Source organism: Gossypium hirsutum, chromosome D09 (genome assembly GCF_007990345.1).
Source record: "Gossypium hirsutum isolate 1008001.06 chromosome D09, Gossypium_hirsutum_v2.1, whole genome shotgun sequence".
NCBI classification, from domain to species: Eukaryota; Viridiplantae; Streptophyta; class Magnoliopsida; order Malvales; family Malvaceae; genus Gossypium; species Gossypium hirsutum.
In genome coordinates this window covers 34,165,423-34,182,459 of record NC_053445.1, presented here as the reverse complement: position 1 = coordinate 34,182,459, position 17,037 = coordinate 34,165,423, and the positions used below count along the sequence as shown (strand labels likewise).

Genomic DNA, 17,037 nt, shown 5'->3' with positions numbered 1-17,037 from the left:
CTCATTGTGGTTTCGAAGCAATTTATAATTATTCAATACTTGTTTTTTAACACAATTACAAATAATTTATTTGATATTAGTTTTTTTCAATTTATAACGATTAATATTATAGCTTAATAATTGAGTATTATTATAAATAAATCATTGCAATATATGTAAAAATAATTTAAAATATAAAAATTTATTAATATATATTAATATATGTAAAAACAACTTTTCTGGAAAATATTTTCAGAAAATCTGTCAAACACCAGAAAATATTTTCCAGTAAATTATTTTACAGAAAAGTAAAATATTTTCCAGAAATCATTTTACGGAAAACATTTTACTGACAATCAAACAGACCCTAAATTTAAAGAAAATATTCCTTCATTTAAAAAAAAATAGTTAAATGAGTTATTTGGGCAGACCAGACTCAAACCTAATATTTAAAATTTTTACGAAATAGAGTCTCAAGACACTTTTAATTTGAATTCTTAACTTCTATAATATTTTTATTAAGTTTAAATTGATAATATTGTTAGTTGTTTCCATGGAAGTGATGATGTTGATTTTTTTTCTTATTTTGAATTTGTTATTTGGTTACACAATCAATATCAAATTGATACATTAAATCTTGATACAAAATTATTTTTCTACTTTTATAGTACTATTAGTAGGTCCAATTTGATAATATCATTTGTTGTTGCTAATAAAGTGACGATTATTGAATATTGATATAATTTGATTCTACTTTCAAATTAGTAATATCATTAATTATTATTGTTAAAGTGGTGATGCTGAAATTGTTTATTATTATTCAGTGGCGCAACCAAAGACCAAAATGATACATTGAATTTTAATATATATTTTGGTTCTTTTACTTTTATAAAGTTTCTGATAAATTCAAATTGATAATATTGTTAGTGATTTGTTATTGAAATGGTAATTTTAAAATTTTTACTATTTAATACCGACAACTATTGGTATTATTAGCTTGGGTTTTCTAATAATGTTATAAAAATAAATAAATTAAATTATGTAAATTAATGTTTAAGTTACAACGTAATAGGAAAAAGATCTTATAAATCATAATTAATAGTAAAATTTAACTCTAATTCAATCTATATATTTTTCTAAATTAAATCAATATTTTTGCTATTTGAAATTTACTCGATTACGTCAATATCTTATTATTCTAAAAAAAAAAAATAGCACAATCATCGGGGAACGGTCTTGTCTTTAATATCCAGTTAAAGAAGAAAAAGTAAAAAGTTTTCTCGATGATTCGAGTACATTAAAAAATCATACTCGCGATTAGGACATGACAAATGTAACATCCAAAAGGTGTCTGCATCTGATCTAGAGTGTTTGTTTGTTCTTTTGTTCGGTTTACTTGCAACAAATAAGTTAATTCCACTCGCACATTGAAACGCGTGGTTCTCACGTTAAAAGCTTCAACATGTTTGTATGTCAATGGCTTATATTTTTCGAGGATTTGATTCTAGTAATATTACGTTCATCGATTTCAATTTAATTAATTTATTCGATTTAATTACATGAATAAATCGAATCAATTAATTTAGCGTGTATCAATCAGTTAAATCTTTTATTTTAATTTAATATTTTAACTTATTTTTTATTTAACCGGTCCAATCTATCAATTTAAGTATACACACAATTTATATCTTTAAAAGTGAGTTCACTTTAATTACTCAAAATTGTACTCAAAGCCTTACCTTTTGTTTAATTTTATATTAGAATTAGGAATAAATATACTCATTATGATTTATTTTAATTTCATAAGGATAATTACTTTTTTTAAATGAATTTTAAATATATATTTTTTAATTTTATTGTGAATTTTAAAATTTTATCTATGGTGAAAGAAAAAAATTGCATGCTCATAATGTCTAAACTTCAAATTCCTTATGCATAATTCTTTAGTTAAAATTTTAGAAAATTATAAAAAATTAATATATATATTCTAATAAAAAAAGTCAAATCTATAGATTCTAAAAAATCTATAAATTTTTAAAATACGTAAAAATATAAAAAAATTGAAAAGTTTTAGTTAATTTTTTAAGAAATTACAAGAAAAATCAATAAAATAACTCAATATATATAAATTCTGAAAAACTATTAAGAATTAAAAAAATTAAAAATTGGGATAATATAAGTTTTAGCCAAGTACTTGGCGACTAGATTCATTTTAGTATTTATATTTTTTTGGTCTAATTTGGTTCTTTAACTTGGCCATCTGCTCCATTTTGGTCCCAAAATTTAGGTTCTGTCAATATTTGATGATGTGACCATTGTTATTAGGACAAAATCGGATCAGACAAATCGAGAATTGATCGATATAACAATCTGAAAATTGATCAATATAATAGTCCAAAAACTAATCGATATAATGGTTCGAGAAATGATTCATATAACGGTTCAAACAAAGAGGTTGGATCGATTGGCTCAAAAACTGTTTGAAATTGGTAAAAATTGAAAATCGAGACAAAATCGACAATTGAATCGATTGAACCAGGTTAATAATTTTTATATTTTTATATTTTAGATTTTTATGAAATTTTAATTATTTATTTAATTATTATTAGTCTACTGGTCGAACTGGCTAAACTAGTTGAATCGAGAATCAGTGGCCTAACTTGTTCAACCATAGATTCGATTATTAAAACACTAAATATGACACTCTAGTATTATATCACATCATCACTTAAAATTTTATATAAGTTTTTTAATTTTCTAGTAATGATGTGCCACAATCTCATAGAGTTACATAATGAAAAAAAAATTTCAAACTCAGGGACCGAAATAAATTTATTTGTCAAATTTCAGTGCCGAAGTGAACAAACTATGTAAATACCAAAGTATATTTTTTATTTTGAACTTAGATTTCATTTTTAGAATTTTTATTATTTATATATATTGAAATTCAAATTTCTTATATACTTTTAAGATTTTTTTATAAATTATATATATTAAAATTTAAAGTTTTTTAAAATATAAAAGTATTTTTATCTTTTTACTAATCCATGAGATAATCTATAAACTATATATAAAAGGAAGGCCCTGATTCGTTCCTTACATGACACGTGTGTTTTTCACAACTTTTTTTTGTCATTGTACGATAATGGTAAATTTTTAATTTTAATCCCTCTATCATAATCAAGTTTAGGGTTTAATTTTATATTTTAATTTGACATAATTCGAGCCTCTACTTTTACAATGACATTAGTTGATCTATATAATTAGTATCTTTAACTATTTCAATTAAAAGGTTGACATAAATTGTTCTTAAAAAAATCTTTTCTAACACAAAAAAAAATCAATCTCAAAATGATTAGTCAGATTCAATTTTAATCCCTATACTACACTCAAAACTTAATCTCTATACTTTTAATTATATATATAATTTGGTACCTGATCAACTTTTATAATGTAAGACCTTCCTTACATGCACATGTCTAAGTCTTTTTTTTTTACATTATAAAATAATGGTTAAATTTCAATTTTGATCCCCTTTTTTAAGATTAAATAATGATAGTCAAATTTTAAGTTTTGATCTATATACTACACTCAAATTTGAGGTTTAATCTTTATACTTTAATTTCTTTTCATATAATTTAAAATTTCAACTTTTACAACATCATTAGTTAATCTAAATATTTTATTTTAAATAAAAGCTAATGTGAAATTATGAATTGTTACCGTCATTAAAATTCTTTATGGAATTGAGGTCCCTTACAATGTAACTTTTTGTCACATAAATACTATTTTTTTTCTTCTTAATTTCAAAATGTCACATTAACGAATTAACATAAATTTTTTAACGATAACAACTACTCCTAAATATTTAAATTAAAAAGTAGAGAAATTAAATTCACATAAACTAAAAAAAAGCAGACTATAACCTTTAATTTATTTTGAAAGAATCTAAATTATTTATTTATAATTTAGCCTAAAAAGAAACTAGTGTAAAGCCTAGGTGGAACCATACTAATATTATGTTAATAGAGGTACCTATCAATATGGACAGTTGCTCAATAAGATAAATGTTTGGTGCTAATGTGGTATCTTTGTATAAAAATAAAACATAAAAAAGTAAATAAAAAAATTTTTGCCAAACTTTGGAAACTAAAAAAAAGACCTTTTCCAAGTTCCAATGGCCACTCTTATTAATCTTTCCCATCTATTTTCTCGCCATAGTGAGTTCAAGTATGTTAAAACATATTATTTTCCTATTGATGGGTTAGCGAGGGGTTATAGATAGTTATAGGCGGTATGTAAAAAAATAGCAGATATGATCAGAATCTGTAATGAGATTGTTCAAAAAAATTATATAACAAATATATTGATAAAAGAAACTAAATAATACTTTGATTTAAACGATAAAGTTAAATGTTTAAAGTCCATGTGTCATAAGTTCAAATTTTATTATGATTGAGTTTTTATTTATTTATAAAATGTAAAAAGAGGAAAACACTATCGTAAATATATAATTTATTTTGTACATAAAAAGGCATTTTAATAATTTATTGATTAAATTGATGTTTAGTTAACTCGTGACATAAACTTTAAATACTTATAGATGTTGAGTTGCAACATAAATCTCCTTTCTTAGTTATTGTTTAGAATTATTGGAGAAGAAAATCATATTCAAAGGGTTAAGTTGAGAAGATCCCAACATTTATAATGTCACCAATTCCTAACAAAACCTAGAAATTTACTTATAGCATCGAAAATAATGTCACTGAATGATTCATTAACACTTCCTCATTTGTAATCGGTAACCAAAAAAAATCGATTCACAACGTTATCAGTAATAAAATAATACTAATATATAGCATCACTTGATAATTAAAGGGAGAGTGTTCGGATTTTTCTATTGGTTGGATCAATTTTTTTATTAAGCAAATTTAATTGATCATAATCTATAAAAATCGTTCCAACTGAATTAAAGCTTAAGAACTGATGTAACCGAACTAATTTTAGGTCGGTTAGTTAATTGACTTAACCAAATTTAGTTATCGAACTTGAATATATATTTTAAATTATGAATATCTTTTAAATAATTTTAAAAAAATTAAAATAAGTCGATTTTTTTTGAGTTAGGTTGATTTAAAAATTCAAAAATCGATAACCAACTAAAATAATCAACAAAACTGAACCCGTTATCGAAAAATTGCTCAAATAAAATTCTACTATACTGATTTGACTAATTTAATCAGTTTTCTTGAGTTTTAACCAAAAACTCTCCCCTACTTATAATAATTCTAGCTAGGCCTCCACATTATAATGATTACAAATTCATGGTTCATTTCTTGTGATAAATTGAACGAAATTAATAATGGTGAGGATATATACATATATATTTAGGAAAGAAATGAAATGAATGTAAACAAAGATGGTGAAATGAATGAGATCTTAAATGAATTGTGGTCCATTTTGGAAGCCTTTTTTCCCTTCAAAGAAAACCCTAAGATGATGATTTTGGTTCAAGTGCAAAGGCAGCTGGTTTCACATGCAAAAGCCAACGAAGCATGAGTTAATACGTACATCAATGGGGCTACCCCATCGACAATGTTTCCATGGACATATATTTGGTTTAGGGTTTTGGTTTTTGTTCTCTTCGATTGCTTAGAGAAGGGGTCCAAATGTGGACCCCTAATTATAGCTATTTTGGGGAAGAATGTCTAATTATTGCACAATAAGTTTGCAAATATTGTAGTTGAATTTATAGTATGCACAAGTATTTTTGTTTTAACTTTTGAGTAAATGTAGATGTAATTATACTAGGAGTTGGATTATATTTCGTTATCTTAAATCAAAGAGTAAACTAATCTTTTCTGTTAAAATTTTCATCTATTTCTACTATTAAAAACTAAGATGGCTAGCCAAATAATCAAATAGTTATATGTGGTGTGCCACATGTACCTTGTTCCAACATTCAAGGACCAATGTTTAATAGCAAAAAATAGATGAAACTTTTAATAGAATGACCAGTTTGCTCATTAGTCTAGCGTTCATGGATTAATTTGCCCCCCTTTTTTAATAGAGAGGGCAAAATGAAACCAGACTCTTGGTACAAGGGTTTCTCTAACACTTTTACCTAATTTTTCTTGCTTTTGATAATTATATATCATGGTAAGATAACTAGATTGCATTGACTCAATGATAAGATTGAGGTTCTAAAAATTTTAAGATCCTGGGTTTCTCCAAATATATTTTAGTTAGTTAATTAGTTTGAATTAATTTAGTTGTTGCGTTAATTTTTTGGTTCGATGCTTGTAATGATTGATTCTATTGAAATTGTTGTAATTTGTACTAAGTAAGTTGATAAAGTAGCCCTCTTAATAGTAAACCTACAAAGCAATAATAATTGTATATTATTTCTATTTTATTTACTTGTTTTTGATTGTGCAATAGAAACCCCTTTTTTTTTTGTGTAGAGAGAGGTGTTATTGTTGGAGTTGGGCCGGATTTATGAATGGTATTAGTATAATTTATGTTTGTCCAAGTTGTATCTAACTTAAAATATAAGCTTAAATTTTGTCCAAGTCTGTTTATATTTGTAAATGATTGACTAAGCCATTTTAAGGCTCTCCATATTATTTTTTTATTTTTTAAAATTATGCTATTTTTAAATTTAATATTTGATAATTTTATATATTTTATTTTTATTAAAATTTTATACTTAAACAACTTAACATGTTTTTTAGTGTTTACATCATAATATTATATATTATTATAGATATAATTTTTATATAACATATTACATAATATATAAAATAAAATCATTTATTACAATATTTAAAAAATTAAACTAGGCCAAGTCGAGCTCTTGCCTTAAATTAGAAAGCCCAAACTTGACTCATAATTTAAACGATCCTATTTTTTTTACCCAAGCTCATTTTTCGAGCTTAATATTTTTATTCAAACCCTTTCAAATTTTAGATGGAATTTCAAGCTTGGATGGGTAAGTAATTACCTGACCTTTTTACTCTAATAGAAATCAAATTTAAGGGCATCATTGTCCCTTTTATTCACGATTAGACATATTCAAGAGTTGGGTTATTTGTCTAAGTCCAAACCCCCTATCATGGGAGGGTTTAAACAAAAATATTCAACTCTGAAATAGACTTGACAACAAAATAGGTCCATTTAAAATATGAAACGAATTTGAGCTCCAACATTCATGGCTCAACTTGTTCCAACTCAACTTACTTTCTATTTTATTTTAATTTTATATAAAGATAAAATATATAAATATTAAAATTTTCATGTTTAAAAACTTTAATAAATTAAATTCAAATAAAAAAGCATAATCTATTAAAAATAATTTTAATGTACTTAAATTGTTTGAATTAGTTATTTATAAATCTAAATACATCTTAATAAAATTTGAGACACATATTTCAAATTATTCATGATTGAACAAACATGTATAATATACTACTATGCATAGTCCCAACTAAAACTCGATCTAACTTATAAACACGGTAACCAACCAACTGCGGTAATTCTTAATCCGATATTTTTCTACCAATAGAACATAGGGTAACTGCACTATACAAATGTAACCGTAAACAACTGACAATTTCAAACATTGAGACATTTAAATTTACTTTAGCATTGAGCGTTAGCCCTTATATATATATATATTCCACACATGAAAGACCAATAAGCAAGCATTACATACACCTGATTCACTTTTTGCATTCAAGTTTAGGAAACCTGTCCAAATGCACGTTGTCGAAAATAAAAGTATTATAGAGGTTCTTATCTTATGAGTTCGATTGTATTTTATTTTTTTATTTAAAAAATAGTAAATTAATTATTATATGTTATATAAAAAAACAAACTAGTCATTCTATTAAAACTTTTATTCATTTTTATTGTTAAATATTGAAGTGGCTGATGAAGCAACCAAACAGTAGAGGGACTAATTCCAATAAAATGAATGAAGTTTTTAACAGACAGTTAAATGGATGAAATTTTTTACATGAAGAGACTAATTTAAGTAACCATACAGAAAAATATTATCATATAATAATAAAAATTGATGAAACTTTTAACAAAAAAAGACTATTTTATTTTTTGACAGAGAATAACTTCCATGGTACTTTCGCCTCTATTTAATTGGCTCAAGTAACTAAATTTTTTGTCCCAAAATTTGAGATACGGTGAAGCAGAAAGTACAAATAAAAAGCAATATTGTAAAACAAGGTAATGAAGGTAGGAATGCGAAAATGTCCTACATGCTAGTTGTCCGACATGGACATTACACTTAAATTAAATGCATTTTAGCATATATAGGCATTGACCGAACTGCCTTCTCTTAGTTAGGTCTTAGACTCTTAGTACCCTATATATAGTCCACCTATATAGCCCATGTTCCCTAGTTATTGCCCTGTGAATTTCATAGGTCCGATTCCGATGATTTTAAGTTTTAAGTCAATAATTTTGGATTCTAGTTATTTTATTGGGTTTTTTTACAAAATTATTATAAAAAAAATAAAAAATAACCAAAATGTTATTTTTTTTATTTATCAAAATATTATAAATTTTTTATTTACCAAAATATACCAAAAACAAAAAAAAAACAAATACTTGCAAAAAAAAACTTGACAATAGCCTGACCAAAGGAGCTTTTATGAATAAAAATTTAGGAGAAGTAAAATATATTTACTTTAATAATAAAATAAATGGTTTTTATGAGTAAAAATCATAGATTAAGAGCTTATTTAACTATAAAAATAGGTTGAGGGCTTATTTATTAAATAAAAAAGTGAGTTCAAGGGGAATAAAAAGAAAATAATAAATAAGGAGGGCTTAGAAAGCAATTAGTCACATTTCAATTTTAGTGCGCACACACGTACAACGGCAGCAATTCACTTTCAAAATTCAAAATAGTAAATATGCATGTCAGGTCCTTGAAATTGCAGAGAGTTACATTTTAGTCCGATTAGGCCAATCTCTTTGACACCTTTTGGTCAGGCCAATCACTTTGGCACCTTTGGTGCCGCCAATGTGATTGGTCTGATCAGGCTGTTATCAGGTTTTTTTTGCAGGTTTTTGTTTTTTTTGTATATATTTTGGTAAATAATAAAAATAGGAAGGTAATATGTTTCAGTATACTCGAATTCACATCCTCCTGAATTGACAACAACACCTATATCAATCAAACTAAAATTCAATCGATAAATTTAAAATTTTTAAATTTAAATTTTTTTATTCAAGTTGCGAGGTAGGGATGTAAGAAGAGGGAGGTTGAGTCCTTGATTCCTTCCTTTTGTTTTCTCTTTGAAATTTTTTTTAATATTTTTATACTTAAAAAAGTAAAAAAGTTTTATTTAGAGCCATAAAAATGTATAATCTAATTGTTTTTTATCTTGATCTTTAATATAAAGTTTTGACTTATCAATAGGTCACAACTTAGAGGTTTTCATATTGTTTTTATTTTAATATTGATGTTATTTATACATTAAAAAGTTTATTGATGTTATTTATAGGAATGTCGATGTATATTGTAGTTATTTTAACCATGGATTTCAACATTGCGGATTCGAATATCATAATTACGATATGTAACATGTTAGAAGTGGATGCAAATATTAAATTTTGGATATGTATCATCTAAACCTACAATCCGAGGATAATGCATTTGGATATCTTTAATTCTTATTCAAACCTAATATTCGTCAATGCTTTTTAAATAGGTGGTCGAACCAATGATCATCAATTCGTCGGTTCAACTGGTTCAATTAGAAAATTATTAAAAAAAATTCTGGTTCAATCAATTCAATCATGGGTTCAATCGGTGTTTTAGTTGTTTCAACCAGTTCGTACAAATTCCCAATCTGATTGGTTCAAAGCCACTCTCTGGACAAATACCTCGACCAATTTTCAATCCAACCAGTCGGTCCGATTCAAATAACATTGACATTCACACTAGTTTTTCATATTTCCATTATTTTTTGGCTTACTTTAAAAAATAATGCTAATTAATTTGGATTCGAATAATAATACTTTTAAGGGGTGATCAAGAGCGGGTAAAACTTTGGCTCCTTTTTGATAAAAATGAGAAAACTACAATTTTAAATCCAACCAATGAATTATCTTCATATTGAAATTTGTCTTCTCGAATTATTAAACCAATGAATCAAAATTTAGATTTCTCCTTTGACTAGATTATCATCATATTGATTTTTTTAAAAAAATTATTTGCGGTTTTTCTTTTCACACTTTTAGTTTTCATTTTAAAACCTCTTTGCTTTTATTTTACTTAATGTTTTTAGCACGAGTCTGTATAAAATTAACTACTCAAAATAAATTTATAAATAAATCATGGTCGAACTTATAGGTCATCGATTGTTGAATTGATTGGACGGTTCGATTAAATACATCATTAAAAATTTATAAGAATAAAAAATATTTTAAAAAACTATTTCAACCGATCCAAATACCTTAACTGATTCCCAATCCAACCGATTCAACCCTGGATGAAAATCCAACATCAATGCCCAAAATCTTAGGATGTTATCAAGACAAAGGGGATCACATGCATGTAATCAATGAGAAGAAAGGTATCCTTGGACTAAAGTTAAAACTCAAGTGGACTGAATGTTGTTCTCTTTTTATTTATTTATTTTTGGTCAATACCTTGTGTTGCTTTCTAACTTATGGTCTCTATTCTACATTATTAGTTACATGACAATGATATGTTATTAATCTTTTGTCTCACTTATTAAAACAATTATGCTAGTTGGCAGGAGTAAAGCTAATTAAGTTGACGAGTTTTATTTTATCATTTTAATTAATTTTGAATTTTTTCCATTCAAATTGAATGAAATGAAAATCGAATGAATATGTTGAGTTAAATTTTTAAAAAAGAGAGAGAGTTAAACGTATCAAATTAAAATATTTTTGACAATTTGACTAAATTTTAAGTTAGAGCACGTATATTTAAAACCATATATATTTGAAAACTTCTTTATGAGCAAAATGAGAGAAAATTAAGAGATTTGACTATGATAAATTTGATTTGGTAATTTATTTGTTTAAGGTTTTGTATTTATCATTTTAGAAAAAAAAATTAACTTTTTATAATTTAACATTTTTATAGAATTTGTTAAATATTATATACTTTAAAATATGTTTTTTAAATATTTATATTTTTTTATAAATTTTCTGAATTTCTTGATAATTTTTTTAATATTTGAAGGTTTTTTTTTGGTATTTTTCTAAGGGATCAACTTGTTGATTTTTGAAAATTGACAGACCCAAAGGGCGCTTACATTAATTTGTTAATCAGATTTTTAATTTATTCAAGTTGTAAAATTCAACTTATCTCAAACTTCAAAAACTGAATTATTTGTTCACGATGATTTCAAAAATTGAATAACTCAATTCAATTAACTCGAAATTTAAATTTCTTTTAATATTTTGAATTAAATCGAGTTGTATCATTATTGATTTATTTTGACAATTGATTGTAAATTAAAAAAAAACAATTATAGAGGCATATGAAAATGAAAAGTGGATAAGATATTTTTATGAAAATTAACTACTATCGTAGAAATTTCCCCCCTTTTTTTTTGGTAGAGTATGAGATTTAAAATTCTATCCTCACTTAAAAATCTAAGTCCCATATTTGAAAAGATTTAAATAAGGGTAGTCTTTAAAATAATTTATTAAATAAACCCTATTTTTTTGTTATACCTAAATTAGTCATTATATTTTTCAAATTTTAAAATTTTAACCTTGACCTAGATGGTAGTAGTTAAACTCAGTAGGTCAAATTATGCTATTAGTATCGTACTATGCGAAATTGTGGATTTAGTTAATATTCTCCAATTTGATCATCTTTAATTCCTATACTTTTTAAATTTTGAAATTTCAAATTTGATTCAAACGGTAGCAGTTAAATCCATTAGCTGAAATAGCGTGATTTTTTGTAAGTATTGTGTAAAGATAACAAGTTGTCATGATATTACACATACTAAACATAAGATTTTGAAAATAATATAATTTAACTTAATAGATTTAAGTGTTGCAAATCCTGAACTTACGTATTGTGCAGAGATTAATAACAAAAATTTGATAAAAGAAATAGCCTTTAGGTAGGTACCAATCAAAGTTTAAGGATTTGTTTGGATATAATGAAAAGTACAAGGTTAAATTATGTTACTAGTCCTTGTATGATGTGTAAGTTGTAGATTTAGCCCTTGTACTTTTGGCATTTTAAAAATCTATCCTATCAAAATGTAGTTGTTAAGTTCATTAAATTTTGGTATTTTCAAAATCTTATACGTGAAACATTTTATCACATGTGTAATGCCATGTCTGTTTGTTATTTCCACACATTTCTCACAAAAAGCCAATTAATGGCGGCTATTGTGTGCATCAAGATTAAAATTTCAAAAATTGAAAAGTATAAGGACCCAAAATGATCAAAGAATATAGACTAAATCTACATGACTAAAGACAGTATTTAACCAAACAAATTTAATTATTATTGTTTGGATCAAGACTGAAATTATAAAATCCAAAAAGTATATGGATTAAAATTAACCAATTCAAAAAATATAAAAACTAAAATAGATCAAAATAAAATATAAAAAATTAAATCCATAACTTACTCATACACATACTAATACACATACTAGACTAATAGTGGAATTTATCAAACTTTAAATCAAAATATATCTTGATTTTGAGTTAATTGAATTAAAGGTCCTCAAATTGTTGATCAAATTTTAAATGAATCTCTAAACTTTAAAACATTACAATTGAATCCTCAAACTGGAATATCATTCCAATAAAAAATTTCTGTCCGCTTAACGCGGATCTAACATAGATATTGTGTCAACCCTAAACCCAATTAAAGTTGACAGCTAAACTGACCAATAGTTTAATTTGAGAATTCAACTGAAACGTCTCTAAGTTTAGTACCAAATTTAGAATTTAACTCATAATTTGAGGATGTCCGATGCAATTAACCATTTTCATTTTTAAATTAAGAAATTACATACGAAGGACCGCATTGCAAAGGATAAGTAAACAGTAAAGAATAATTTTAATAAATGTAATAACGTAAACCTGTCTTGTACATAACAGTACTAATTCAAGCTCAAACACTGTCATGAAAACCCAGAAGAACACAAATATTTTCTACGTTCAGCATTTCCGAATCATCGTTTATTCAACACTAGAGACGATGCTAACAGAAAGGGATATTTCTGAGAATATCATATCTCGTTCATGTTCGTGTACGAACATTGTAAGACTCAGGTTCCTTTTTTCTCCAGTCATTTAAGTGAAGAAGACCAGAATGAATAGAATGATGAACAAAACTAGCAAAAAAATTATTATCATAATCTGGCCCTTTGCACCAGCCTTCTTCATGACCATAGCCATTTTTTTCTGCATTCGGAAAAAAAAAAACGAGGGAATAGACATGGAACGTGATTAAAGGGCCATGTAATAAGCGCAGATGTCCGAGCATTTAAATTTTCAATTGCAGATAAGGACTATTACCTGAACAAAATCCAGTCGATTTTTTGTGCTGTCCATTTCGGTACCTAACTCATCTAAAATCTTCTCCTGAAGTGGCACCAAAGGTATTCAAATTAGCATGTCGAATGGACAACATCAATCCTACGCGAAATTGAACGTTGTATATCAACTAAAGTTGCAATTCGTTCACGAATATGTTTAACCGGTAAGTATTCACCTGTGCGAGAAGTTCTTCATGTATAGTAAGCCCAACACCTCCGATTCTCTTGACACTTGTGCTCAGCTCATCCAACTCCTCATCCTGCTGCCTACAAGCATGAGTTGATGACAATAAGAGAAACTAGCAAAATCGGAGAACAAAGCATGTCGAGGACTAATAATAGAAAATGGATAGAGGAAATCGAGAGAACCCTACTTTAGAAGAAGCATTTGTCTATCCGATTCCGATGCTACAAAGTCATCGTTACTTTTTGCACTATAGTGGTCAGATATATCCGGTTGTTGAGAATTTGGTAGTCTCATTAATTCTCGACGGATCGCACTTGCACTATTATCATTCTCTTTTCCGGCTCCAACGGTTCTCTTCACATCAGCCACCTTATCAAACAAAATAATTCTTAAAGGGCATCCATTACTGAAAATACACACAAACATATATATAAAGAATAACATTCACCATGTGTTGTACCATCATTTTTAATAACAGCCTAACTGGAAAATGCTGGCAATGGCACAATTATCAAATAAGCATAAAGCTGCCCTATTAGCAAAGCTTGAAAACCATTGCGCACCAATAGCAAGCATCAGTTTTTCAGCTGGCTTCAAAGTGCTAGTTGTAGCACACTAACGTCCCTGTAGAGTAAGGCTCTTATGCGGAACCACATTCCACAAGCCTCGTTTTCCCTCCAACGACTAGTTTCCGTTTCTTGTTTCAACCCAACAAGGATGCTGACCTTGCCCTTCCCCCACCATGGAAGGACTCCATTACTGAATATATGTTCTTTCTTTAATAAAATGTAAGAACCGAAATAGAAAATCCCGGCAATACCACAATTATTGAATAAGCATTAAGCTGCCCTATCAGCAAAGGTTCAAACCATTGCGCTAGTAGAGCACATCGGTTTTTCAGCGGGCTTCAAAGTGCTAGCTGCAGCACTCTAATGACCCTATAGAGTAAGGCTCTTATGCAGAGCCACTCTCCTCTAGCCTTGTGTTCCCTCCAATGACTAGTTTCCATTTCTTATTGCAACCTGACAACGAGTAGACTGCCCTTGCGCTTCCCCCACCACAGAAGGACTCCATTACTGAATATATGTTCTCTCTTTAATAAAATGTAACAACCTAAATGGACAACATCGGCAATGCCACAATTATCCAATAAGCATAAAGCCTCCCTATTAGAAAACCGTTGCTCGCTAGTAGCATGCATCCATTTTTCCGCTGGCTTCAAAGTGATACAACGAGCACCTTTTTTCTGGCCAGACAACAAGGATGCTACCCTTCCACCACAGTGGAAGGACTCCATTACTAATATATATATTTACTCTTTAATATAACAATACCTGAAGACGAGCATTGCTGGTCCATCTCCTTCGATTTTCGAGCTCGACTTCATTGATGCCGTACCAAGAAGGATCCCTAGCTGCCACCGAAATCGCTTTATCCAATTCATCCACCTTCCTATCAAGAAAGAAGCATTTTTCAGCAATTGCATATGGAATCAACATTTCAAAAGATTTCAATTAAACCCATAAATATAATGTAAAAAAAATCATCCAACATCACTTTTTTTATCCCCATTTCAAGGATCCAATCAAATTAAATACCTGCCATGCGATGCTCTCACAATTTGCAAGCAACTCTTTCGTGAGATGAACTTGCTCACCAGTTCCCCCAGGAACCCTTTCCCATTGATGAAAACTTGATTGCAATTTATCAATCTAAATTTAAAAAATAAAATAAAGAACCCAAAATTTCATCTAATAAAAAATTCCAAAAAATTAGAGAAAAAAAAAACAAAGGAAAAGGACCCAACTTACAGAATCTTGAATCTCTTCTTTGACGATGTAAAATGGATCTTGAGCTTTAGACATTTTATAAGGAATGGGATTTAACTTTATATCCTGGGCAAAAAACCATTCAAAGAACAAATCTTCATTGATAATTCATGTGAAAAATGCACGAATTATTGAATGGTATATTACCTTTGCTGCCAATCTGAGAGAAACCCAGTAAGGGAGATCGGTGTTTTCACTGTTTGGAAAGGTGAAATCAAAGAAGAAAGAAAAGTGATAAATGGGAAACAAACCATAAAACAAATGGTGAATTCAATTCAACCAAATTAAAAAAAAAAATACCAGTTATTTGAACAAGAAGATGCTGTACCGGCCCGGATTTGGTTCGGCTCATTTTTAGTTGGTCAAATTCTGCTATAATCCCTTTTACTATGCATAAGTTATGGATTTAGTCCAATACTTTAATTTGATTAATTTTAGTCATTGCACTTTTTGAATTGGTCGATTTTAGTCCCTATATATTTTGAATTTTAAAATTTCAGTCCTAACCTAAACGATAGTGATTAACTCTTTGTTATTAAATTCTACTACTTGTAACACCCCAACTCCAACCTAGACGTTATGACCGAATCTTGAATGTTACATCACTTCCCAAAATTTCGATCATTTGCTTTCTAAACGTATCTTGTTGTCATATAAAATCCTTTGCAAAAACTTGTCTAATTTTTTATTAAGAAAAACTTAACAGTTGATTAATGTGTGTTTTCCAAAACGTTGAACACATTTTTCAAGTTTACTAAAAGAGTCATGTTATAAACTTTGCTTATTTCTTAATTTAAAACCCGATTTCTCTATCAACATTTGCAGTGGAAAAGTCGTTAACTTGTTAATTTAAAACAATCATTCAAATTTAGTTTACGAAAAATCATCTAATGTATAGTTTCAGTTTATTAAAACCATTTAAGCCAACCAAAACCCAAAATGTTAATAACATCCAAAAACTGATAAACAATCCCAAATAAAGTCCATAAAGTTTAATCGAAAATAAATTAAATTGTCTTATGAGAGTGTGATCAATTCGAGCTTCCGAACATTGCCCAATCCTAAGCCTGCGGATTATCTGAAATGATAAAATAATTGGGTGAGCTAAAAGCTCATTGTGCGACTTGGCCCACAAACATAACAGAGCAGAAAAATTAATGCACAATTACATCATAACAGAGCAGATACAAATGGCATGGCATGTTTGGCGGTACAAAAAGTCAAACAGAACAAATCCTACCCCTATCCATTACACACCATCTCTGTCCCACCCAACACACCAATTAAGGTAATTAATACTCATCCAACCCTACACACCAACTTAGCGGTTAATAACCATTGAAAATTCATACAATCAAGTTGTGAGATGCACATATATTGCAGTTTAACTACCGGGATCAGATATCGCGGGTGAACTGCTAGAAAGACATATCAAGGTCTGCCTAAACTTCCTCCATATCATATTCAC

The 17,037-nt window shown here is 27.8% G+C and overlaps 1 protein-coding gene across 2 annotated transcripts; it reads right to left on the bottom strand.

Moving 5' to 3' along the window:
• Positions 1–13,053: 13,053 nt before the first annotated feature.
• LOC107891772 (syntaxin-61) lies at positions 13,054–15,867 on the bottom strand. 2 transcript variants are annotated; one of them, XM_016816667.1, is made up of 8 exons: positions 15,717–15,867; positions 15,552–15,635; positions 15,339–15,452; positions 15,075–15,188; positions 13,928–14,109; positions 13,730–13,820; positions 13,534–13,599; positions 13,054–13,419 (listed from the first exon to the last, which is right to left on the bottom strand). In XM_016816667.1, exons 2-8 carry the CDS (start codon positions 15,603–15,605, stop codon positions 13,309–13,311), a joined length of 732 nt encoding a protein of 243 aa, XP_016672156.1. In that variant the 5' UTR covers positions 15,606–15,635; positions 15,717–15,867; the 3' UTR covers positions 13,054–13,308. The 2 variants fall into 2 exon arrangements, with proteins under 2 accessions (XP_016672156.1, XP_040956336.1); XM_041100402.1 differs by lacking the exon at positions 15,339–15,452.
• Between the last annotated feature and the right edge of the window lie 1,170 nt (positions 15,868–17,037).